Here is a 26,609-nt window from a genome sequence, read left to right on the forward strand (position 1 = left end):
TGTAAATAATACATAGAAACTAGTCGGGTGTGGTAACCCACACCTATAATCCCGGCACCCAGGCGGCTGGGCCAGGAGGATTGCTGCAAGTTAGAAGCCAGCCTGGGCTACAAAGTGAGTTCAAGCCAGCCTGAAATGCATAGTGAGACCAAAGGAGAAGGAGAAAGAGAAGGAAGAGGAGGAGAATGCAAAAAATGAAAGAAAAGCTATGGGCATAATCAAGGATGTGCTAAACACAATTCCCCCAGCACCCCACTGGCTTCGGGATGCTCACACTCTGTGGAGGTGGGTGCTCAGACAGCCACTCTGATGCTGCCCTGGGAACTCCAGGGTTTTAGTCAAGAGGTGCAGTGAACAGAAACCACCAGGCCCATCAGGAAGCAGGTGATGGGCTGTAAGTAAAGCTGCTAAGAGAGTTTTTCTCCTTCCTTCTTTTTGACTTCGTATTTTCTCTCTCACATAACATTCCTTTGCATGTGGAAATCCAGTTATCCCAACACAATTTGTGGAAAAGACAATTTTTTCCTCCGTCAAAGTGCCTTGACACCTTCATTTTTTAAAGCCAATTTGCTATGAATCTGAGGATTTATTTCTGAGTTCTCAATCCTGTTGCACCAATTAGTGTCCTTTTATAGGACTCTTTTTGACCAGTGACTGGCAGGACAAGTCACCAGCTCACCCATCAGCGAGGTCCTGGTGTCATAGACCGGGTGAGGATAGCACAACAGGATGATATGCAGCTGGTTCCGCGGTGTCTGCATGTCACATAGTCAGGGAGGAATGATGGTGGCTGCTCTCACTGTTACCGCTTCTAGACAATAGAAAGGTTGTGCAAGAATAAAAGATGCAGAGCTTGGGGCCTTTTGGTGGAAGAGGGCTGTGCACGCGTGGGAAGGTGAGTGCCTCACAGCTGGGCATGCAGGTGGCAGGAGAGTGGTTTTGTTCTAAAGGCTGCACAGAGCACTGCGCACTGAACTGGGGCAGAGAATTCTGTAGAACAAAAAATACATCCACACGCCCAGACCCTGAGGCCGTTTGTATACCTAGTGCTTTGAGGCCAGGAACCTGTCTCTGAGCTCTGTTAGGATTTGGCAGCAACAGAAGAGTGTCCATCCCTCAGGAACAGGGCCAGTCCCTGCAAATTTGTTGGAGTCCTGTTTTGTAGCTGTTGCTAAGGCCAGTCTCAGGTTGGGTTCTGAGATGCCAACCATCATTCACTCCTCAGACCTCCAGCAGGAAATCCGGATTTTTGTTTCGGGGAAGTCTGCTGACAAACACATTCATGGGTCCCTTTCCATCGGTGCCACGGGAAATTCCACACCACAAGTGCTGCCGCTTCTGACCCGAACACAAGAACATCATTGCCGTGACTCAGAGTGGCATTTGCCATTCTGGCAACTATTTTTAGTGGTTTTTAAAAAATATTTTAAATGTATTACTGATCATGAGGAATAACTTTTTTTGCTTTAAGACCTGAACTTTTACATGAAAAAGATATTTTAAAATTTTTGATGGTAAAAAGTACACTTCTCTTTGCATATAGAACAGCATGTGACCACACATTTCAACACATGGGGAACCAAATTAATCATAGAAAAAAGTGATTACTTCCCTGAGCAATAGTAATAGTAGTTAATACTAAGATAGGTGCTTTGTTATGTGCTTTTCATATATTATTAGCTCATTGGCTCCTCACAGAAGCTTTATGGTGTAGGAACAGTTTGTCCCATGTTAGGGAAGAACAGACTGAGACGCAGAGAGGCCAAGTGATTTCCCCACAGTTGTGCAGCAAGTCTGGTGTCTCCTCGTAACAGACGCCCCCACCTCCCAGCACCACACTACATCAGGCTTCTCGGTGCCTGGGGTCTTGGGTGGCCTTCTCCCCATGGTTTGGCCTGACTGTCCAACACAGCTTTGCTCAAGAGAATTCAGCAGAAGTGATACTGCATGACTTCCGAAGCTTGGTCAGCAGAAGCCTTACAGTTCCGTCTGGGCCTCTTGAAACCTTTGTTCTGGGGATGCCAGCTGCCATCTAAAAGGCCAGGTGTCTGGAGACCACCACACAGCAGGGGAGACCCAGGAGGCCCCGTGGAGAGATGGAGAGGTTCAGATGTGTGGCCCCTAAGCCATCGATCAGCTCCGTTAGGTTAGACTGTAAAACAACCTCAGCTCCAACTGCCCTCTGACTGTCATCTCGTGGGAGATGCCACCCGAGAACCACCAGCTGAGCCCAGTAAACCCTCAGTGCCACCAAAGAAAATAGGAATTGTTTAACCACTAGGCCTTTGTGGCTACTAACCAAAGAATAACACTGACTGAGTGTGATTCAAGCCAGGCCAGCCAGTTCCTGAGCAGTTGCTGTTAACTGCAGAGGAGAGATAGACACAAACAGGACAAAACATCCCATGATCCCTCTCTCCAAGGAGTAGCCGTGATGAGGGTACCTTGTGAAATATGTTTCCCCACCTAATGGGCCTTTGTACTGAGCTACACCCTCGCCCTTTTGTCGTGTGTGTGTGTGTGTGTGTGTGTGTGTGTGTGTGTGTGTAGACAGAATCTTGCTAAGTTTTGCAGGCTTGGCTTGAACTTGGAATCCTCCTGTCTCAGCCTCCCCACCATACCTGTCTTTCCTTCATAGGTGTTTGACAGTAGTCTTTGGGAAAGGTAGTACACATCACCCAGCTCTCACAATGCAAGGCAGTGGGAAGAGGAAGGAGGTCTTCCTAATTGCACTTCTGCGGTGCACCACATAGTAATAGGGGCCTCCTCACAGCCTGTTTCATAAGCATCTACTATGTGTCGGATGGCTTTTGTGTACCACTGAACAGCAGCAAGACAGACCCTGGCTGGTTACAAGGAGCACACATGGGAGAGGAATAGATGAGCCAAAATATAGAACTGTAAATTATTGAAACAAAAGCTTGAAGGACGTGGCTGTACCCCATGGCCACATGCTCCTGCTTTAGGTGACCAGGGCAGGGTGCACCAGTCTCTGAGGCGGTACTTGGGCTTCACATCAAGAGTAGAGGATTCACCCGGACACTTGCCAGTCTTGGTAGCCATGACACAAAGAAAGGAGACATTGACTTCAGGTTTCCCATCCAGGTGCCCAGTCACAGCCAGTAGAAGTCAAAGCCCTGAAAAGAACAGTGCTTGCTGGGCATCTGTGGTTTCCACAGAAGCAGAGACTGAGGTGGTGAGGTCCAGGCAGCTACTGTGGGTCCTGGAGGAAGCCAGCTGAGCTCGGTCCCAGCGAGGTCCTGGAGATGAAGTGAGATTCATTTCTCAGTCATTGAGCATAGAGTTGTGGCTCTGACCAGTGGGGATGGCAGTCACTGCTCATTTTATAGCACTAGGGTTAAACCCAGAGTAGACAGACCAGGGCCACCTTGCCAGCTCGGCCAGTGGCTGCCATATTTCCCAGAAGAGGATGGATGTGGCCAGGTCCTAAGACTGAGACACACAAGGACCCTGCTCTTCTAGGGACCAAAAACAAAAGGCAGAAGGAAATAAATTAAGTATTTGGAACCAAGAGCAGAGCCAGGAAAAGCCAGGAGAATACAGGCAGACTGGTCATGGGGGACCAGCCGCAGAGGATGACCAGCCCCCGAGAGTGACCAGCACTAAACAGTCTGTCAGAGGCTGGGCTCTTGTCACCTTTCCACTTCTTTCTGTCATAACTCTTTCCCTTACCTGTGGATATTTCTCACATGTGTCTCACCTTAGACAGCATCCTCAGAAATCACCTATTCTACCGGGTGTTTTTCTTCTGTTTCCCAAAACCGTCTTCTCTCTGAGTCCCACCCGTGACACAGAAGGCAAATGGGCTTGGTCAGCCTCTCGCTGGCAAGTGCTCTTTGGAGCAGAGCTGCTGTGTGCGGGGGTGCAAGCAAGCTTGGGACAGAACAAGTTCCACAAAGTCAGACAGTGGGGAATGTCTGTCCCGCCCACACGTCCGTCCTCTTCCTGGGACTTCCAAGGGAGGGCTGTCACCCTGCGCTGCATGGGGTTTTTCAGTTGCAATAACTTTTGGAGCTGGGGTCATTTCGATAGAGGACATTCAGGCTGCTCCTTACCTTCTGTTGTTAGAAACACAACCGCCATCAGTATACTTGGAATATTGACTGTGAAAATATATTTTGTAGGTACGGTATAAGTATATACATTTTGCACAATGCCAGTGTTTTTTTTTCAAATAAAATGATCTTTATTGGTACATTTTAGGTATACATAATGATCATTCATCATGGGGCATTTGTACCAGTACATAACATAACTCGATTCTTTTTTTCTCCATTCCCCCGCTCTCCCTTCAACCACTCTTTCCTTCCTTATTGACAAAAGTTTTGTTTCCATTTTTCCTTGTTTTCTCAGTTTCATTTACTTCTCCCTTCCTTCCCCCCCCATCCTTTGTTCCCCTTTCCATTTGAACATTTCCTTCCTACTTCACAACATCTAGTATATGTTTTGGTCCTTATTTAAACTTTCAGTTTCTCACACCACAGAAACCATGTGGTATTTGAACATGTGTGTCCAGTTTCTTTCACTTAAGAGGATGGTCTCAAAGTGCATTAATTAACCTAGAGATATCTCAAGGTTATCCTTCTTTATGGTAGAGTAGTACTCCACTGCATAAAAAACTCTATCCATTCACCAGTTGATGGACATTTGGGCTCTTTCCAAGATTTGGCTGTTACAAACTGTGCCACTATAAACATGAGTGTGCATGTACCACTGTGGTACGATATTTTTAATTCTTTGGGGAAAGATACCAAGAAGGGTAATACCTGGGTCAAATGGGACCTTTAATCCTTGTTTTTTGAAGAATGTTCATGCTAATTTCCACAGTGGTTACACTAATCTGCATTCCTACCAACAGCGAAGAGGAGTTGCCCACAGCCCTGCCAGCATTTATTATTGGTGATTTCTTGATAATAACCATTCTTTCTGGGGTGTGGTGGAATCAATGCCAGTGTATCTTAAAAGTTGCTAAAAAAAAAAATGTGAATTAGTACTTGTGTTAATTCGCTGATTTAGCCATTCTACAGAGCATACGTATTTCAGAAAATCATGTTGTATATAAACATACACAATTTTTATTTGTCAAACAAAAAAATGAATAGAGATCGATAAAAAGAAGTGCGAAGATAGTCAGAATGCACTCCCGGAAGGGGAACTGCTGGAGCAAAGGAACTGTGGTATCTGATTGTGTTAGCTGGAGCCAAAATGCCACTCAGAGCTGCACCTGCTTATGTTCCCACTAACTAGTACACACAATGTCCCTGTTTCCACATCTCCCCAGCACTTCACCCTTTACTTTTCCTAATCTGGGAGGTAAAAGGCATCTCCTTATATTCCTAACTTTTATTCCTCTTGGTTATATGGTAGGGCATCTTCCATGTTTAAACCTTTCAAAAGCATTTCATTTTCAGGAGTTATTTGACCACTTTGAAATTTTCTGATGACTACATGATTTTTGGTTGGTGAAATCCGTGAGTCATTTCTTTACAAGAAAATGTGGGCTCACGCGGTACCTGCTGGCTTGGTCCATCTTTTCATCTGTGATGCTGACCCAGAATTGACCGTTTCTGAGTAGCAACTTGGCTTTGTGGGCAAGTGAGCAATAACTTAGCTGCCAGAGCTGCTGTCCACAAGCTGTTGTCCACACGCTCCAGGACACCCATGCAATGCTGAGACGTTTAAAGGGAGGCCAGGGCCAGGAAGGGCTTCGGGATCAGAAGCCGCTTTCAAGCCCTTTATCAGTGTCAAAATTGTGGTCTTCGTTTACCAGCTCTCTCTAGAGAACCGTGGCTTGAAGAAACGTTGTCCTCTTGCCCTTCTGAACCCCAGGATGACAAGATGCTCTCTCAAGGTCAAGGCCTTGTTTGTCAGTGTCTGGCCTCATCGGACTCGGGAGGAGTCTGGAATCACTGGCATTTTGCCTCAAGATAGTTCAGCACTAGGAATGTTTGCCAAGCTGACTTCGTCTGATTTATAGACATATTGTACACGACTTTCTCGCCTGACCTACACAAAGCCTACTTGAAAAATGAGCGATGAGTAATTTCCATGTGCGTGACACTTGATTCCTGGATGCTATTATTTCTGATATTAGAATGTGGGATTTTATGACTTCTTGAGCATCCTTTGACCTAGCCTCTGGCAATTTCTTTCAGAATAAAGCTGTTTGGAATTGAATAACAAGAAAATTAAACTTTCAGGGTAACTGTCCTCTGGCAGTGATGGCGAAGCTTTTAGAGATGAGTGCTAACCCGGCACCTCCAAAGCCACTTATTATCACAAAGTGCCAGCACTGCAAGGAAACCTGAATGCTGAGGTTTTAGTTTAGAAAAAACAAGACATACATTAACATCTTTTGTTTTAAAAGAAAAACAAATAGCACTTGTGCCATAGGTTCACCACCACTGCCCTATGAAAACATCCAGGGACTTTCAAATTGGGCCAAGAGCTGTAGCACATGAGGCCAGTGGAAGGAATATAATAAAATAAGATTTATTTTTAATCATTTTATTATCTACAATAAGTCATTCAGTACTGTAGCTGCCTGGAGGCTTACATTTTTATGCTGGTTCTGTAATTCCTTAACATCTGTACTATGTAGACACCAGGCTAAATTAACTTCCCTGAAATTTTGACTTTTCAGAGAAGTTTACTATCCAGAATCACCATATATAGCTGTACCTTGTGCTCCAGAAAGAATCCTTGTCAGTCATCTGGTTCATCTTAAAGTTGTAGAAACTGAGACCCAGAAAATAACATGGCTGGTTGAGCCACGCTTCAGGACTGACAGGTTTTTCTTGGTGGATTTTTACCAAATTCCTTCTCCAGCAGATCCTAAGACATGTCTTTTCCAGTGCTTGCTTGATCCTCTTTTAATGGGCTTACTTCTAGAAAGTGAGATTTAAAAAGATATAACACTTTTCCCTTCCCCAGCCCCTTGACATCTTCTTCTAGAACCGTCTTCTATCCCCACCTGTGGTGTGGTGTGATGCTGAGGTAAGGGCCTCCCTCAGGCCTTGAGGTCCCGCCCCACTCCACCCTCCAACATGCCCTGCCATTATTCTCACACCCTCCCCAGGGGAAGGAGGCTGTGAGCTTGGCTTGTTTATTTTATGAGGAAACACACAGGAAAAAAAAATGCTGTAGAGGCCTTGCACTGAATCCCAAAGAGACGAGTAGGAGGAAAAGACAGAGGGAGTACAGTGCAAAGCCCACTCCTTGGACACATCTGGTCCTTGTTTAATCCAGATTTTTGTGTGTTCATTGACCGCCAGGCCAGGCACAGAAACCCAGGCAGGCTCTCAAGGCAAGATTTATTGTACAATCTCTGAGAGGCGGTTCTTGCCAACTGAGAACTGAAAGGTGCACTGACATTGAGCCTCCACAAAAGATGGGCTCAGGACACTTTATGTGTGGACATGGTAAGTGTGGCATCTCTTCTCCCCTGCCACCTTGCTGAATCTCCAGGACAGGGATTAGTGCCAGCCCTCCCCAATGTGGGGCAGGGAAGGGGGATCAGATAGCTTCTCGGTCCCCTTACACACACACACACACACACACACACACACACACACACACACAACTTCTGGGTCAGCTGTAGAAAGGGGAGTGGGCCAAAGGAGAGAGGAAGTTGGGCACAGTCACGGAGCCATGAGCTTGTTCCTCCTGCTGTGGGACATGCAGCTGACTGGGCACTGCTCCTTCCCTGGCGGAAGAGGGTGGGGTACAGAGTTGCTTCACCCTCAGGATGGTGACAGGCAGGCCCACACAACACCACCTCTGTGTGCAAAGTGCTAGAAGTCCAGCCATCTCCTCCCCCTGAAACATTACAGAAGAAAAGGAGCAACCACCGTAATTTTTTAATAATAATATATACACTGTAGAACACTTAGCCACCAATAAAAATAAAAATTGCCTCCAATTCTACCATGCACCAGCTCTGAGTTCCTAGGTTTGAGAAAGAGCTGTGTGCTTGGGGAAGCTACCAAACCTTTCTACTCTGCCTGCAGGAGTGTAGCTGGGGTCGTTGTGAGCTCTGCACATAGTGGTGCTGATACGGAGCTCTGGGACCACGAAAGAACGGAAGGGAGCTCAGTCAATGTTAGCTGCCTTTGTTGCTTTAGCCATCGCTTTGTTCTCAACTACAATCATTTTTTCAGAAACAACCCTTTCCAGTTGCAGAGTAAACTCAGCTAGGAAACGGTGCCAAGACTCCTTGCATATGCTTGATCGGTGACTATTTGTTAAAACATGACCCCAGATACTTGATGTTTATTTTGAGATTTATGCTTTCTAAAGCTAATAACAGCCTTTCTTAGAAGCTCATACAAAATCCTCCAACTTGCTAAAAATCAATTATACTGCTTGTTTAAGACAATTCACTTGATTAAACCAAATGTCTTCCTCGACAAAGTTTGGTGTCCAGTACAGTGTTGTTAGCTGAGACCACCATGTGGCCCAGCAGCTGCCCGGAGCTCAGTCACCTGGGATTCAGTCCTGTTGCTGAGCCACTCCCCGGGTCCCCTCTCTCCAGCTTCCGGCAGTCACCATTAACCCTCTGAGGGCGACAAGCTAGGTGGAATCATGCAGCAACGGCCCCCATGTCTAGCTTATTTATTAGCATTATGTCCTTGAGGCTCATCCGTGTTGCCTATTACAGAATTCCCATCATTTTATGGCTGAATGATATTCTGTAGTGCAAATGCATCACATTTTCCTTATCCATTTATCCACTGATGGACGTGTGTTGCTTGCACATTGTGGCTTTTGTAAATAAAGCTCCAGTGAACATGAGAAGGCTGGTATCTCTTTGAGATCCTGATTTTGGTTCTTCTGGATAAATACCCAAGAGTGATGTGGCTGGATCATGTGATAGTTGATTTTTTGTTTATATGAGAATAAACCAAATTTATCGAACCTCTACTATGAGTATATGAAGTGTGATCAAAATATACAGTCAACATGCAAATCGTCAAAAGTATATTGCAGCAAATATCTTTTATACATTGCCATTAGTCCCCCTCAGAATGCTCCCCTGGCTTGGAGCATCACTCTTGCCTACTTCCTGAAGCGGTTCTAGAATCTTCTTTCAGCTGTGCCTTTATGAGATATGATCAAAAATACAGTGAGTGCTACAGCTGAGCACCATCCTGTGGAAAGGCAAGCTTGTAAAGACACGGTGCATCCTCGACCCCTTATCCACTGGATCTACCCCCAAATCAAAATGCCCATGAAAGGTCAACATTTTGAATCAGTCGAGGACACCAAAGCAGCGACTAAAGGTACTCACGGAGGAGGACTTCCAGGACTGCTTCAGGGAATGGGAGCACCTGGCCGCAGAAAGCTGCTGCTGAAGATGCTGCTCCCTGGGGTCAGAGGTCTCGGCAGGCGCCCTCCTCCAAGACCCGCAGCACCTGCACACACCTGCCCCTGGGCTGCAAAAAATGTATCAGAATTCTATGAATACAACAAGAAGAAGGAGAAGGAGGAGAAGGAGAAGAAGAGGAAGAGGAAGAGAGAGGAAGAGAAAGAGGAAGAAGAAGAAGAAGAAGAAGAAGAAGAAGAAGAAGAAGAAGAAGAAGAAGAAGGAGAAGAAGAAGAAGAAGGAGAAGAAGAAGAAGAAAAGTGGTAAGAATGATGGAATAAGTGTGTTGAAGTGAGTTATTTTGAAGGGGATTATTGGCAATATATCTTTTACGACAGTAAGTTTGTTAAGTTTTTTAAATGTTCACTACATTTTCCCATCACATCTCACGTAATAGAGAACAGAATGAGAGGGTCTCTGCCCTCATGGAATTTTTGCCTTCTAATCACGAAGTAAATATTTGCACACTGTGGAGTGTAAGAGCTAAGAAAAGGCCACCACTGTGCTGTAAGAATATATCAGAGGGCTGTTAGCTAGATGGTGGAAAGCATCTGAACGGGCTTCGCAGTTAGAAGCTTGGTTGAGACCTGGTACCGCTCTTTGGCTGCCTGTGGTCCTGCCCAGTGAGTGAGCAGTGCCAGGCAGGAGCACAAAGGGCTGTGGCTAGAACAGACCCTAACAGGAGGACGCGGAGGAAGGTCCCATGCTACTAGGGAAGGGAAGGGGGGTGCATTCCAGGCAGAAAGGAAAGTCTGAGTGGGCCAGGGCACAGAGACAGGAAAGCACGACTGCTCCTGGATGTAGCAGAGAACCCGAGAGCTTTTCGGGGTGCAGAGGGTGGCGCCTAGTAGACTAGGAGAAAAGCTGTGGTGAAGCAGAGACTAATCATGAATCATGAACAATTTGTTCTATAAACATTATTCTCAAAGTCGTCAATAGTTTAGAGATTAGCTCAGAGTGCTAAGAAGAAAAGGGTGATTTGAGGGCTGGATTGGGAACAAGGAGAGCAATTGGGAGCAGCGCCAGCCCCCTCAGTGCCTGCCTGACCAGGTGCTGGGGGGGACACAGGGTCACGCAAGGCCTGGGAGACCTCAAATCAGCACAGAAATGCTGAGGTCAAAGGGGCAGTGACCAGATGCAGATGGAGTCGCTAAAGCTGGGAGTGCCACAGGCCATACCTCGAAAAGATGAAAGGTTCTAGCAGGGCCTCAGGCTGTGTCCTGGCAAAGGCCCTGCTGCCCCAAGGGCACAGGAAGGATGCAGGCAGGGGGAGCCCGGCCCGGGTTTTGGCTGTCCTCCATTGAACTGCATCCTTTCATCAACAGTCATCTTGCTTAAAACTCAGGTAATTAGAAATTTGGCTCTAAAAAAAAAAAAAAAAGAGTAAGATCCAGTCTTTTACAAAGTGAGCTCAAGGCCAGCCCGAACTGCATAGCGAGACCCCGTCTCAAAAAAGAAAAAAAGAAAAAAAAAAAGAGAAATTTGGCTCTGGGGGAAATTTAGGCTGTTTCCCCTTTCTTGTTCTATTAAAAATAGACAGCCAAGCTTGCTTCCTCCAGGGCCCCCACCCTGTATTTACCTGAGGCAGGGAACAACTGTGTAACCCCAGATGCTGCTTCCTGGTGGGTCTTTCTTTAGCCGGAGTGGGGGCCAGGGCTGTGACGGGAAGCCTCTTCCTTCCTGGCCCTCCCATTGTTCCTAGAACCTGGGGCCAGGAGTGCCAAGCTGGAATCTTCCACAGGGCAGACTGTCCCATAGCTTTGGGGTCCTTTTGCAATGATAGAAACCACACTGTTAGACAATAGAATTGACTACATGTCATACTTGCTCCAGATTCATAAGAGATCCCCTGGAAAGTCTTGAATTAAAATTTCCATAATTGAGTGAATAAATGTTAAAAATTGATTGAATAGGGACTGGGGATTTAGCTCAGCGGCATAAGCGCCTGCCTTACAAGCAGTCGTGAGTTCGATCCTCGGTACCGATAAAAAGCAAAAAGACAAAAAAAAAAATTGATTGAACACCATGGGCACTGTTCATAATTGTACAGATTTCTGCACTCTCCACGCACACGTGCGTACTACATCCTGACCTATCTGTTCTCAAGCTGTTTCATTAGGCCTGCCTCAAACTGATTCCCCTATACCCAAAGCAGTCTTCTTTCTGATCTGTCACCGTGGGAACCTCTTTTATCACCTTGGTCAGAGGGCAGGATGCTTGGGAAATGCACAGCCTTCAAAGTGCCAGCAGACAAGTCAAACTTTACATCAGCTTATTAGAATGTGTTGTGTTTTGTTGTCCAGGCTGAGGTTAAACTTGAGATCCTCCTATCTCAGCCTCCTGAGTGCTGGGATTACAGGTATACACCACCATGCCTGGCTTTCGTATTCCCCTTACAGTGAACACAAAGAGCTCCTGCCCTGTCTTCATTCCCTTCAGCATAGTCTTGACTTGACAGTCACATTGCAGCTGCCTAGTCCATCAACAGTTTGCAGAGATTTGTGTCTTTAAACAAGTTGAGCAACAAGGGTTCTGTCCTTTCTTCTCACTTATTTATTGTTACTTTTTAAGTCAGTTTGTCAACGTATAACTTATATGCACCCATTTCAATTGTCCAGTTTGGTGAGTTTGGCAAATTTGTATACACACACAACTACTACCATCATCAGTTATGTTTAGCTCTAAAATGCCCCTTCCCCAAATTCTCATGTGTCTGGAAGGCAACTGGATCATGGGGGCTCCATCACCAAGGGATTCACCACGGATGAGTAGAAAGTGTGCTGTTAAGAGGGGGGCCTGGTTTGAGGGGGTCACTGGAGCTGTGACCTGCAAGGGTGTTGCTCCTTCTCCACTCCTCCCTTCCCGGCTGCCGTGCTGTGAGTGGCTTTCCTGCACCCGAGCCCTTCCACCATGCTGGTTCTGCATTGGAGCCTGCTGACCCTACACTGAAGCTTCTGACCCTGTGAGCTAAAATAAATACCTCTTCCTTCAAGTTACTGGTGTTGGCTTGTATGTCCCAGTAACAAGCAAAGTTACTAAGATGAAGGTGTAGAAACTCCATCACCCCAAGAAGGTCCCTTTTGTTCAAGCCACCTAGCAGCCAGCAACAACCCCGCCCTAGCCACCGGTAGCACTGGCCTGCTCTCTGTGGCCTGCCTCAGCTTTGTGTGTTCCGGGGTTGATGTAAATGGAATCTCTGGGTGTGGGCTGTTTGGTGACAGTTCCTTTACTTCCCATCACAGTGTGCCAGTGTAGGCTTGTCTCCAGCCTGGGGCTCTTGGGGATAAAGAATGAGCAGCATGCGTTTTATAAATGTTTCCTGGTAACAGTTTAAGTACATCCTGGGCATTTGATAAGGATTAGTCATTTTCTGGCTTTTGATTTGAAATACCTTATTAAATTCTCAGAAGTTGGTCAGTATATTTCCAATTTCCAGACAGATAATATTCCAAAATATTGTGTAAAGCCAATTCTGGGCATTTTGAAGATGTTTTTCCTTAGGAAACTTTCCTTCAGAAGCTGCTTTTGGAGAGCACTGTCCTGGGACTACAGCCCCAAAGAAAGAAGAGCCCCCCAGTCAGCCAGCAACAGTGAGAATTGAGGCGACCCAGGGAACTGCAAGCACAGAACAGCAGGCTGGCTTCTCTGAGGACAGTCGGGTCTCAGGCCCAGTTAGGCCATCAGCAGAGGATGCCAGGGAGGTGCATCCGTGGATGAGGCTGCTTGTAAGACTGAGAAGTCCAAAGATTTAAGCTCCTCATTTTTTTTCTTTTGTCTTTTTCATTTTTATGGGTACCAGGGATTGAACTCATGACCGCCTGCTTGCAAGGCAGGTGCTTATGCCGCTGAGCTAAATCCCCAGCCCCTAAGCTCCTCATTTTAAAACTCCACATACACCAAGCTACATGCAGTCTGAAGGGTTTTTACGTTTTCCACGCCTTTGTGACCTGGTGTGACTGACTGCCAACGCTGTGGGAACCCATCTACCCTCTGTAACAAAAACTTTGGGATAGGTCCTTATCCTCATCCTCCTGGGTCCAAATGTATGCCCGAGTCAGTTCATCAGGCATGGGTATGCACAGAACTTCCCTGAGCCAGGAAGTATCTGTGATTGACTCAGATTTATTCTAGGAGCAACCCTGATTCTTTAGATTACCTATCAAACTGTCACAAGCAAGCAAAGGAAGGCCACCAGGGTTGTGAGTCCACCGCCCTATTTATAAAATCAGTGGATTTTTGTTTATTTGGTATCTTTCATTATCTGGTTTCTGAGTACAGTGGTACCTCAGTTCATGAACTTTATTTGTGTCCCAATTCTGGAAAAGATGAGCACGTTTGTCTCTGCTTCTTTTGGCACTGACATTGTGAGACACTTAGAAATACTAAAATGGGGAGGAAATGGCTCACCAGTTGTGCTTCTTGGTAGGAAAACAAAGAAGCTGATTCTAGCTAATCTGAGCAGACTTCTTAGGAATACATCATTCCTAGAATTACTGGGAAGCATGGAAGCGTAGGCTGTAGACTGAGCAAAGGATTAGGAAGCCACCACCATCAGATTGTCAGTTCAGCCACCACCACAACTGTAGTTCAATTCTTTTTTTCCCTCAGGGTTCAACCTCCATTCTGGTGGGAAGAGAGGACTGTATAATTCTGGGTCACCTACCCTTGGCCCTGCCTGCTAAGGAATGGGGCAAAGGACTGTCTGCCACAGTTTCAGCCTCTATAGTCCACAGAGGTCCCCTTCTCTCCAAACATGAAGGTGTTGAGCAAAAACCAAAAAACCATGGCCACTGTGCTCCCTAATCACATTGTCTTTAATCTGTTTCCAGACCTTCCTGTACCTGATCCTGGTCACAGCGAGGCCATGTGAGAAAGTGGTAGCATCAGAGAAAGGGACGGACCATCCCTGAAGGAAAAGCAACCCCCCTGCAGGTCCCCCTGTGGGTGGGTCCCATGGAACAGCAAGTGCATTCATCTGCTGAGGCTCTGCCACTGTGACCTGTGGTGTGGGGTTGCCTCGTACAAAAGTCAGTGTCAGGTGACAGTGTGGCAAAACTGTGGCCTTGCAGGGACAGGCTCAGAGTAAAATATTGACTCTCAATCTTTACGTACTCCTATGTGCCCCCTTCAGTAAGCCTTTAGTTTTCCTCTGACCTAAACTGGCTACCAAAAGAGATGAGAATATTCGGCCAGGTGTGGTGGTACACCCTTATAATCCCAGCACGTGGGAGGCTGGGACAGGACAACTGCGAGATCAGGGCCACCCTGGGCTACAAAGTGGGTTCAAGGCCAGCCTGAACTGCATAGTGAAATTCAATGTCAAAAAGACCAAAAAAAAAAAAAATGATAAGAATAAATTATGCCCCTCCTTCCAAACACTGCCTTTGTCTTCCTCATCCAAGAAGTTGGGGTGCTGCACCAAGACAGACTAGAGAAGTGAAAAGTAGGAACTGGACATCTCAAAAGTACCCAGTGGCATCTGCACATGCTGGCTGGTTTCCCTGGGGAAGATGGGAAAAGGACCAGGAGAGGCACACGGAGGCTTTGGCACTTCTGAATTTTTATTGCGAAAATTTATCTTACTCTACTTTGCATATGCAGCTGCTCCTCTTATACCTGTTCTTCAAAGGCATGAAAACGTTGGTCTGTGGATGCCTTCACTGTTCTCCTTAGACATGACCTGATCTGCCCTAGAGGCCCCACTCCCTCCATCCCACAGCCAACCAGTATCCTAAGCTAATAATGATGTTTTTGGATTTATTTGTACTGTAGTCTGTACTCCATAAATTGCTAAATATTATTTTGTATGTTAATATTTTACATAAACATTATCATGTGGTACTCATCCTTTTGAAACTTGCTTTTTTACTCAACAGTTTTTTGGTGTGTGTGTGTGTGTGTGTGTGTGTGTGTTTAAGATTTGCATGTGTTGATAAAGATCCAGCTCATTCTTACCCCTGTATAATATTTTGTTATCTGAATTTTTGCCTTTTGGTGGGGTGTGGAATGTTCTTTTTTAATTTTGCTGATTTTAATTTTAAAATAAGCTTGATGTCGAAAAGCATCTGAAATAAACAAGGCACAATGTCAAAATCTGTTATCATTTCCATCTGCATCACTTATACTCTAGATTTCGATAGATTTGAAAGTTTTAGAATGGAGAGGAAAGAGGAAACACCAGTGGAGAACAGGTCAGGAAAGGTAGCCTCTCCATCTAGGCTTCTGCAGCTAATCAGCCTGAGAGAAAAATAAACTTTGAGGAACCAATTTCATCTCATTTGCAACTCATGGGAATCTGCCTCCCCGGGAAAGGCCGGAAAGTCTTGACCTTGGGCTGAATGAAGGCTGTTTGTTTAGCTGCTTGGTTTGGAGCATATTGGTAGATAGCCAAAATGGGCTCAATGGAATTTGTTATAGGCCTGGCTATTTTAAAAGAGAAATTGGCAAGGAACCATTTCACAGAACTGCTATGCGACATCATTTTAAAAATATTTATAACATGTAAACTATAAATAATCCAAATGATAAATACCCGTCACAGCTTTGACTAGGCCAACCTTTGACTCCCTCAACACCCTACAATCTCGGGTTAAGAGAGGTCAATTCCTCTTCTCCTGTGTCTGCTGGATACCCTGTGGGACCCCAAGTGGCTCTCAGGGTCTCTTCAGGGAGGCCTGGCAGGAGTCAGAGCTTCCCGTGAGTGGTGCTTCCACAGAGCCGTTGATCACTGATGGAAGCACTGCCCTAAGTGAATCAGAGACCTGCAAGCATCTGATGGAATTACCAGTACGCAGCATGGGATCAGAATGAGCAGGAGCCCCATTTTATTCCCTGCTCCTTTCCATAGGCAGTCTCCACAGATCCCCAGTGTTAAGAGAGAGCCCCATTTAAATTATTTTCAGGTCATAGGGCCTCTGTTGCTTCTAACTTCAAAACGGAGCTTTCTCCTTGGTAACTGCTGGAGCCCATGTTATTTCCTGAATGCCCCATAACCATGCACCCCAAAGCTGTCAGGCACACTGACATGCCCTTCTCTCCACCCAGGGTATGACTTCTGCCAGGTGCTGCAGTGGTTTGCAGAGCGAGTCGACAGGATCATCCTGCTCTTCGATGCTCATAAACTGGACATCTCAGATGAGTTCTCGGAGGCCATCAAGGCTTTCCGGGGCCAGGATGATAAGATCCGTGTGGTGCTGAACAAGGCTGACCAAGTGGACACACAGCAGCTGATGCGGGTCTATGGGGCCCTCATGTGGTCCTTGGGCAAGGTCATCAACACACCCGAGGTGCTTCGAGTCTACATTGGCTCCTTCTGGGCACAGCCCCTGCAGAACACAGATAACCGCCGGCTCTTTGAAGCTGAGGCCCAGGACCTCTTCAGAGACATCCAGAGCCTTCCCCAGAAGGCCGCAGTGCGCAAGCTCAATGACCTCATCAAGCGAGCCAGGCTGGCCAAGGTAAGCTGGTGACACCAGGTCAATATCTAGGCTAGGGTGCTCCATCCCAGAGGCCTAGGGATGAGACACGTGACAGAGGAAGATCGAGGAGGCCTCCATACATCTCAGTTGCTGCTCTGTGAGCTCGGGCCAAGGGTTTGGCCTCTCTAAACTTATTTTCCAATCTTTAAACTGGAGCAGACAAGGGCACTTCATATGGTCCTTTCTAAGGATTCAGCATGACAGTTTGCCACTGTGGCAAACTGCATGACATAGGCCCTGACATACAAGGTAGGACCTATCAGGGTACTTGCTGCTTGCAAACTGTTCTTAGGACAGTGGTAGTGAAACTATCAGGTAGCTGAACCTGAGGGAGGTGGCCTAGGTGGAACTAGCAGGGTGCTGAGAGGCAACCCCTAGGAACCACATACCTAAGGTTAGAACTCATGTCACCTCCTGAACACAGAGGAGCCCTGGAGGAAGGTTGGCCCCCCCAACCCAGAGTGTGTGCTGGCCTGAGGACACACCTGCCTCCTCTCTGTGCTGTAGCTGCTCATCTATGTGTTTTGGCCCTAGCCCTACCTCTCCGCAGCCCCTGAGGCACATATGCCCTGTGGGCTGAGCAGCAATCTGCTGACCTCTCAAGCAGCAGAGTCAGTCGTGTCTCTGAAGAGAGAAAAGCATGTCACCTCTCCAAGAAGTATAAGGAAAAGAAGACTCTTTAGAAAATCTGTATACATTACATGAAATTATTGTCTTCTAATACTGGAAGCATTTCTAGAGTCACAGACCTGGCTGGTCCTCAGAAACCTGTCCCTGTGTGTCCTTACAATATGCACATATGCTCCTCTGTGTCAAAAGAGACGCATCCTGGGTGACTCTGATGAGCAGCAAAGGTTGGGATCACAGGTCTATGCTGACCCCTGTTTCACAAGGCAAGGTAAACTAGAGCTTTCTGCAGAATCACCTAATCCATTTGAGACAAACCTGAGGTTGAACATCAAGCTTCCTGGTAGGCAGCCCCGCCTTCTGTTCTGGGCCCATCCTTCTCATGCCAGTCTACAGCCTGCATCTGCAGAGCCACTGAGGTTTGGTTGGGAAGTGAGGTCAGCCCAGCTTTGGCTGGTCTTGGGGTGCCAGAGAACCCATGTCCCCTACTGCATTACTCCTAATTTTTGTCTGGCCTCAGTACAGCGATCAACCCTCTGGAGTCTACCTCATTCATCCAACAGGAATGAGTGGACAAGACTCAGCGCCCGAGGGAGGACTGAGGAGCTCGGCCTCAGGGAGAAGGGAAGAGGGGGGGTGGGGGCAATTGCTGTGGGTGCCTGTTCTGCAGGGGCAGTGAGGTACCCACTGGGGATAGGCAGGCAGAGCTTCCCTGAGGAAGACACCGGGGAGGGCCACAGCCTCCCAGCCTGTTCTTGCTCCTTAGCAGCCACCTTCATACCCCCAGTAGCATCTCTTCTGTGTCAAAAGAGACGCATCCTTGGCTGTCGCCGCTCCATCCTGTTTCCTGTCTGCTCACCTCCTGAGCAGTGCAGGCATATGCATCCCTCCCAGTGGCTCAGCGAAGCTGAGGTCACACAGTTCTTGTGTGAGTCACCACACTTTATCCTTTCTTCCCAATGCAAGCTGCTTCCTCTCTCTGGAATGGCAAGCCACTTTTTTCCAGTCCTGCAAGGCAGTTATACTAATTGGTTTGGAAATCCACTTGCCTGTCGCTCTCCCACATTATCTTTTCTCGAGCTTCCCTGGATCTAATGCTTGGTGGCAAGAAGTCTGTTTTTGCCCCTTCAGTGGCCTCCTCAGCATGCCCTGTCTCTCTCATCCAGCTTAACTTCAGAGTATGAAACAGCCCATGTTGCTTTAGAATCAAAGCTGGTAACTCATGCCATAGCTTTTGCAAATTTTAACATATTTTTCCCCACTATTTTTAATTACCCAATTGCCAGTCTTTACTCAGGGCCTGGATCCTCAAGAAACTGCCGTATTAGGTTATATAACTCAGTAAGGAACAAAGATCAGGCTAGAAGTACCAAGCACCATAGCCCCTGGGGCTTCCCTGCCACCCTGAGCATCTGCCCTTTAAACAGGCCAGTGTGGCTGAGGTTTCAAGAGGCACAGAATGTGGCTCTGTGTTCCACCACTGTGAATAATGAAAGCCCTTGTACAGATGCAGGGAGGCAGGGAGGCTCAAACTTGCTGAGCTTACTTATAGGAAAAAAGCTTGCATTTCTTTTCTTCCTAAGAATAGTATCTGGCTTGTTCCTTTTCACAAAGGAAAATCTTTGAGGTGCGGGTTCTTCCAGCCTGAGCTTCTCAGTGCTGGGTGCTCTGGGGCAGTGCCATGCCGAGTTACAGAGCAGGAAGCAGGCTCAGCAGCATGAGGAGCAGAGCTGAGCACAGTAGATCCAGTCACGGATGAGTGGCACTCATGTTAGACCACCAGCAGGATTTGTTTTGGCAGCGGTGAGGACCAAACCCAGCGCCTTGCACGTGCTGGGTACCAGTTTCCCAGTGAGCTGTCCCCGGCCCTCTGCCTGCCATTTTCCATTATACTTGTGAACCTTAAAAGGACAAGCAGCCACTTGAGCTTTTCTCTTTAGAATGTTCTATTTTCTAAAAATGTTTTTGCTTTGCTTTTGTTTTTTGGCTTTCGTTTTTGAGACAGTCTCACTGAGTAGCCCACACTGGCTGCAAACTCAAAGCCTCCTGCTCAGCCTCCCAGTCGCTGGGATTACAGGCTTTTAGTCTGGTGTATTCATCTTTCTCCTCTTGATCTAGTTTTCCTTTTGAAGCCAACAGTCCTCCGAGAGCCACACAGCTTGCATTATGTGTGTTATTTTCTCTGATCCTGTCAGTAGGCACACAGAGTCGTCCTCCTCCTCCTCCTCCTCATTTTACACACGTAGGCCTGACCCTTGCAAAGGTGGGCTAACATCCCTGAGACTCACAGCCTGTAAAATGTGAGTGTGTGTACTTGTGTACATTACATTCCACATCCAGGTGGTCAGACTGCTAGATCCAGAAAGTACTCACTTGCAATCTGGAGTAGACAGCCCCTTCTTTACACCCTTGCTTCTGCATTTTAATCTGCCGTTCTGTTTGTTCTAGAAAATTCCCCACCCACAGAAACCTTTACAAGCTGAGAGGCTTGTTGAACTGAAATTTTGAAAACAAAAACAGGGGGCTGGGGATTTAGCTCAGCGGCATAAGTTCCTGCCTTGCAAGCAGGCAGTCGTGAGTTCGATCCCTGGTACCGATAAAAACGAAAAAGACAAAAAAAAAAAAAAAAGAAAAGAAAAAGAAAACAAAAACAGGACTAGTTTTCAGATATCACTTAAGCAGTGACATCTGAATTGACTCTTGGGATACCTGATTATAGACTGCTGTAATTAAGCAGATTCCATGGCCCATCCAGAGAAAACAAATATGTCCTCATTTTAATTAAGGTGTCACAAAGATGACATTGTAACAATATCAAAAATAAGTACAGTTGCCAAAATCAGTTAACTTCTAGGTCCTCTGGTTTTTCGAGGCAAGGTCTTGCTTTGTTGTTCAGGCTGGTCTGAATTTTGCTATGTAGTCCAGACCTGGCTCAAACTCTCAGTCTTCCTGCTTCAGCCTCCCAAATGCTGGGGTTACAAGCATGCACTGCCACAGCTGGCTCTCTCTTGTCCATCTGTATTTTTTTTTTTACAGTATCTGTCCCAAAGCCAGAAAATCTCAGAGTGGGCTTAGCAGGGTACAGAGACCAGGTCTTGTGGTATCCATAGGCAGCCTGCGTGAAGACTGCTTACTCTCTAAAGTCTCTAAAGTGCACTGCAGGATTGTTTAGAATGAGCATTTAGAGAAAACCTTGAACAAGGGTTTGCAAATATGTTAGTTTTTTCAGCTCTAATAAATTAGACTCATGGAAATCAAAATCATCTTTATGAGAGAAATGGACTAAAGTAAAAAGAGAGGCAAGTTTACTACAGGTCCAACCCTTCATAAACACATTGCCCAAGATTCGGAAACATTCCCACCCACTTGGAGAACCTCACTCAACAAAAAAAGGTAGCATTTGAGGAAGGAACCAGTAAAAAATGAGAAAGAAATGGAGAGCTCAGTGATTTTGAGGGTTCACTATAGTTCTGCAAAATTCAGTTTCGTCTTCCGAACGTGCTTTCCCCTCAGTCACGTGTGTTATGCAGAGCCTGGCTTCCCTGTTCCCGAGAAGTGAGGCCCTTTGTACCCATGCATGAGCCCGGCTCGGGATGTGAGGACTGCTGTGTGCTGGGTGGGACTGAGCTCTTTATTGTTTATCCACCTTGAGGCTTTAAAAATAGCCCAGCCGGCAGCCAGAGCTGTTGTAGATGTCAGTGCTTGAGCCCATATACGGAAGCCTCTCACTTTGCAGCTTGACCTCAGATGTCTCCGCAGCCCCCTTAAGTCCCTTTAAGGCTGTTCTGGATCACAGGAGTCACGGGGGCCAGCTTTGATCTGAACACAGTGACAAACCCTTGCTCAAGCAGGAACCAATGAGCTGCCCGTCGGTGTCTCTTTCAGACTCACATTTTATTACCCCATGGGTTTATCTTTCCACTCTCTGCTCTATTAACTGAAATTTTCCTCCTCAATACTGTGGACTGACCCAGGGTCCTCACACTGAACTATATCCCCGGTCCTTGTTTATTTTTTATTTTAAGGCAAAGTCTCACTAAGTTACTAAGTTGCCCAAGCTGAATTCCAACTTAATTCCTGCCGCAGCCTCCCAGAGTGCTGAGATTACAGTCATACAACAACACCGCATCTGGCTATTAATGGAATTTTTCATATCTTCACAAACCCACTTCTTAAACGTGCTGATTCCCTGATTGTAAGTGTTCTGTATGTGTTTCCAGCTGAGCTTATAGAAACACAGGTCCCCACCAGTTTTTTTAAGTTTGCAAATGAATGGCAGGATGTCTAATCCTGCTTCCCCACCTGCCTCTGGAAACCACTGTCCAAAAGCTACATGCCATGAAGGCATCTGTTCCACCTGATACCTGTCCCCATAAGGGGCGAGGTGCTGCCTCCCAGTCCCAATGGGCTGAGCCAGTCTCTCTCCTGAGGCATCACTCCTAGATGATTTAGGACTTTTCCAATTTTATGGAAGGAAAAGGATGAATGGCACAAGATAAGACTGTTGCAAAGCCCACAGAGGTCAATGTCATTCACTTGTGAATTAAGCATTTGAGCCCAGGTTCATCATGTTACTGTTCAAACAGAGACAATGTGCTAGTTCCTCAGTAAGGACGAAGAACCAAACACTCTTGGGCAGTGGTTCCTTCAGCTGTCAGCCTTAGGCCAGTGGTTAAAAATGAGTAACATTTATCCTTCCCTCCCGAGTAGACCAAGCGTACTCCAGTGCATCATCTATGCTTCTCATAATAACTGTGTGAGATAAGTGCTGTCATTTGCAGTGTGTGGATGACAAGCTGAGGTGAGGCTCCCCTTGGGTTGTCCAGAGTGGTGACAGGGCCAGGCCTGCTGTTCCATCCCCTTCCCTCCCTCCAACTCCTCCTTCTGAACACTGTTCTTCCCTATTCTCCCTTTATTAATTCTCTTCATTATATAGGACAGAAAATCTCAGGCTCTTTCCACCTCTTTGCACAGGGGCATCTCCCAGTGTGGCCCTCAATCCAGAATTTAGCTGGAGAGACATCTCCGAACACGAGGGCAGGAGTGAGCTTTTCAAGTCAACTGTGATTTGTGCCATTTAGCCTGTCCCCTGTGTTTACCAAGCATCTTTAAAAAATGACAAGGTGCCTCCTGCCAGAGGATTACAGCCTCTTTCTGTATTCCCAGGTGGTGTCCCTAATGTCTGTGTGCCATGACATAGCCATTTTTGCTGTGCGGTAAAGCGAGAGTAATCATCCTCCCTTAAAACTTCCACAAATGAGGAACGATCCAAAATCAAACCCTGAGTCAGTTTTCCAAACTATTGTTCTATGAATCTGCCTTAGTTACTTTTTACTCATCGCTGAGACAAAATACTTGATGCACCAAGTTGGGAAAGGAAAGGTTTATTTCTTACAGTTTTTGGAGGTTTCAGTCCATACTCAGTTGGCTCCAAGGCAGGGTGGCATGGCAGGGCTGCAGTTCATGGCGGCTGCAAACAGCAAGACAGAATCAGGCAAGAGAGAGAGAGACACACCTTCTTCCTGCCATTACATTACATCCTGGCTCCACCCCTAGGCGGGTGTAGCACTCACACCTTCAAATCCAAGTGCTAGACAATGAACCAATCACAAATGCATAATACAAACACATGAGGCCTGGGGGCCACCGACGTAAACCATAAACCATGACAGAGTCATAGTTCTGAGTTCCAGATTTTAAACTTAAGTGAGATTTTTGTTGTTGTTGTTGTTTAGTATTAGGAGGTCAAATCCAGAGCCTCACATACGCTAGGCAAGTGCTCTACCTCTGAGCTACATCCTCAGCCCTCTCCTCACTTAAGTTTTTAACTCACACTCACAGAAAATAATTTTGTAAGGGTGGGAATAGGGCCTTTGGGTGCCAGTGCCAGCCCCATGCCTCCTAACTATTTGTGTGACCCGGAGGAAAGTATACAAAATTCCTGGAACCAGGAGTTCCATTAGACAGACTGTCCCTCCCATACTCAATCCTCTACAATTCTGATTTACCAGGCACCTTAATCAACTTTTTAAAGCTAGGGCTCCCACATGGAATCTGAGGCTGGGCCAAAACTGGAAGTGGGCTGAGAGTAGCATAGCTGATCGCCCGAGGGTGATGATTCAGATAATACCAGGCAGGTAACAGGTGGGGGAAGTTAGCACTCAATACAAGAGCTGCCCCCGGTGTGTCAGAGGACTGGAAGCCCAGGGTCCGAGGGCAGCCTATTATCCAGCAGCCTCAGTCATCAGCTGGCAAGTGCCACAAGATCTCCAATTAGGTATTAGGTGGCCATGAGCACATTATCTCCTGAGTTCAGCCCAGGCTACACAGGCCTGCCAGGGATCGGGATTAGGTGTCCAGTTTACAGAGCAAGGGCGGGGTGGGAATGAATCAGAATTTGGAGCAGTGATGAAACCTTCCCGGAACAGCTCAGCAATGTCTCCCTAAGCAGCCTGTAGGAGCTGGGCCTCTGGGAATGGGCAATCAGTAGGAGCTCCTCATGGGGGGCTGCCAAGCAGCTAGAAGCTTCCTACCTCCACTGGAGCTGGCTGCTACTCAGAGCAGGGCCGGCCTGGGCCAGGCCATAATTTCAGGGAGATTCTGCCCAAGAGTACAATGCAGGGGCAGATGGCAATTATCTGGTTCTTCCCACGGGAGTGTGGCAGTTCCGTAAGTACTTGGGACTCCCCCAGCTCCATCCATGCTTCACCAGGCAGTCACCACCCAAGGCCAGGCACTAGCTCCTCTTACAACTCATCATAGCCTAGGATTCTTTTTTTGGAGGGAGGTACCAGGAATCGAACTCAGTCCCATGCTTGCCGGGCAGACACTGCTGCTGAGCTAAATCCCCAGACCTCTTTTTTTTTTTTTTTTTTTTGTACCAGGGATTGAACTCACTCACACAGGCAATTATACCACTAAGCTAAATCCCCAGTCCCATAGCCTAGAATTCTAAGGGAAAGTTTCCTTTTTATCTCTAGAAAATCTTGGAAATACTGTAAATCATTTAGTATTGAAAAATAAACAAGATTGCCAGTGACGGAAAGATTGAGAATCATCTCTCCAGTTCTGTGTACTCTGAGCCATAGCTGGCAACGCAGCACGCACTATGCTGAGATGACCTTGGTGTAGATGGAAAAGTTAGCCCTGTCCCCTGTTCATACCAGGTTTGCATCATGCACCCCTCATCTTAGCAAATGTGTCCGGCTTTGTCTGGTGTGTCCCCATCCACAGAGCACCTTGGCTGAGCTACAGAATGTATCCACTTATCACTTACCCCGTTTATTTAATTCCCACGAGATTATGTTTTCTTTAATAGGGCTTCCCATAGCTATGTAGTCATTTTCTTTTTGTAATCTCTGCTCTGTTTTTCATTCTTTCTTATTTATTTACTTGACTTCTGAATTACTCTGTAAGAGACAGCCCCTACAGGAAATCTTTTGTGATGAACGTGTCACATTGCCCTGAACTGGGAAGCAGTGAAAGAATAGATATGTTGAGAAAGGGCATGACACAGGCTAAACTCAGCTCTCCCGCCCACTGGGTGACCATCCTGATGATCAGGATTTCAGGGGCTTCTCCCTCACACACCCAGGCTTCTCTGCAGGGGCAGTTTCTGCCAACCAGCATGGTCCGGGGTGACTGGTCTTGGTGCCACCTATAGAGATTTTGGCATCTAAACTTCCCACAGAGTTGTGGGCATTCTTGTGTCATTGCTCACTAGAGAGTTTCCGTGTAGATCAGCCATTGCTATCAGTCTCCAGTTTCATTTCCTGGTGCCCTGAGGACCAGGTGAAATCTTCTCCTATGTCTTCTGGTTAATCACCACATCTCAGGTCTGTCCCACACCTGTCACTTCCTACCCAGACCCCAGAATTGCCACAACTGGGCTGGAGCCATGGAATTTCCCCAAGTCAGTTACCCTGCCTAGAGGGCTGTGTTTAGGACCTGGGACATCCTCTTCGCTATTCCATACTGCCCGGTCTGTTCCAGCCCACCTGGGAAGCAGGTTGCTCTCAGTCTATGTGCTCTGTCGGCTCCTAGTACTTGGTGAGGAGAGTCTGTAGGCAGCCCACCCTCCTTCACCTCCCAAACCACATCCATGACATTGCCCCCATGCATGGTGTGACACCTCAGCCCATGCTCTTTCCTCCACAGGACTGGTGCATTCCTCCCCTCAGCCACACATCCTGTCTGTTCTGCAAGGCCAAGTTTTTTTTTTGTTTGTTTGTTTGTTTTTGTCTTTTTCCTTTTTATCGGTACCAGGGATCGAACTCACGACTGCTTGCAAGGCAGGCGCTTGTGCCGCTGAGCTAAATCCCCAGCCCCTCGAGGCCAAGTTTTATATCATCGCTTCCTCGATCTGTTGTCCCATCACCCTGACCTGTCACATTCCACCTCCCAGAGTCCTTCTGGCTCCTCTTCCATCTTGCTCTTGGTCGTGGTGTTCTCGCTTTACTCTCCCTGCATGGTTGCAGTTTCTCCCTTGGCTCTGTCCGCCCCACCCTACTGCCAGCTCTCAAATCCATGGTCCTGCCCAGCACTCGGGACTCTGTACATACATCCCAGCCCCCTTAGACAGTCTCCTCCCCAGACTTTGCTCCCACCCGTGTGTGAGGACCATGGCTCTGTATGGGTGCCCTTCTGTGTCGTTGACATATATAAGATGCAGTCTCTTTTCTGGAGCAGTTCTGAGTAGCACATCTTTACCTGGCATCCCCCTTCAGGTACATGCCTACATCATCAGCTACCTGAAGAAGGAGATGCCAAATGTGTTTGGAAAGGAAAACAAGAAGCGAGAACTTATCTACAGGCTCCCGGAAATCTACCTTCAGCTGCAGCGAGAATACCAGATTTCTGCAGGGGACTTCCCTGAGGTCAAGGCAATGCAGGTAACTGGGAGCCCATTCCCATGTCATGGGACGGGAGGGTGATGCAGTGGGGCGCAAGAGGGGCTCGTGGTTTAGGGTCAAAAGGAACATAAGAATCTGTCCCCCTGGATGAAGCAGAAACTGCCTGCTTTCCTGAACATTTAAGCAGAAGAGGTAGCATAGCCAAGCTCATTGGCATTCATGTGGAGAAATCAGTTGAGCCCTCTGAGGCTGTGCTCAAGGAAGTGG

General features: G+C 47.0%; 1 protein-coding gene across 1 annotated transcript in view; it reads left to right on the top strand.

Moving 5' to 3' along the window:
- Ehd4 (EH domain containing 4) overlaps positions 1-26,609 on the top strand; it is a 69,238-nt gene that overhangs the window by 35,348 nt on the left and 7,281 nt on the right. Inside the window, exons 4-5 of the mRNA XM_063250251.1 lie at positions 16,430-16,842; positions 26,217-26,381. Coding sequence (XP_063106321.1) covers positions 16,430-16,842; positions 26,217-26,381 — 578 coding nt within the window. The remainder of the gene's footprint in view (positions 1-16,429; positions 16,843-26,216; positions 26,382-26,609) is intronic.

Source organism: Cavia porcellus, unplaced genomic scaffold, assembly GCF_034190915.1.
Source record: "Cavia porcellus strain 051 isolate PalLab524CR breed Dunkin Hartley unplaced genomic scaffold, mCavPor4.1 scaffold_6, whole genome shotgun sequence".
Classification (NCBI taxonomy): Eukaryota; Metazoa; Chordata; class Mammalia; order Rodentia; family Caviidae; genus Cavia; species Cavia porcellus.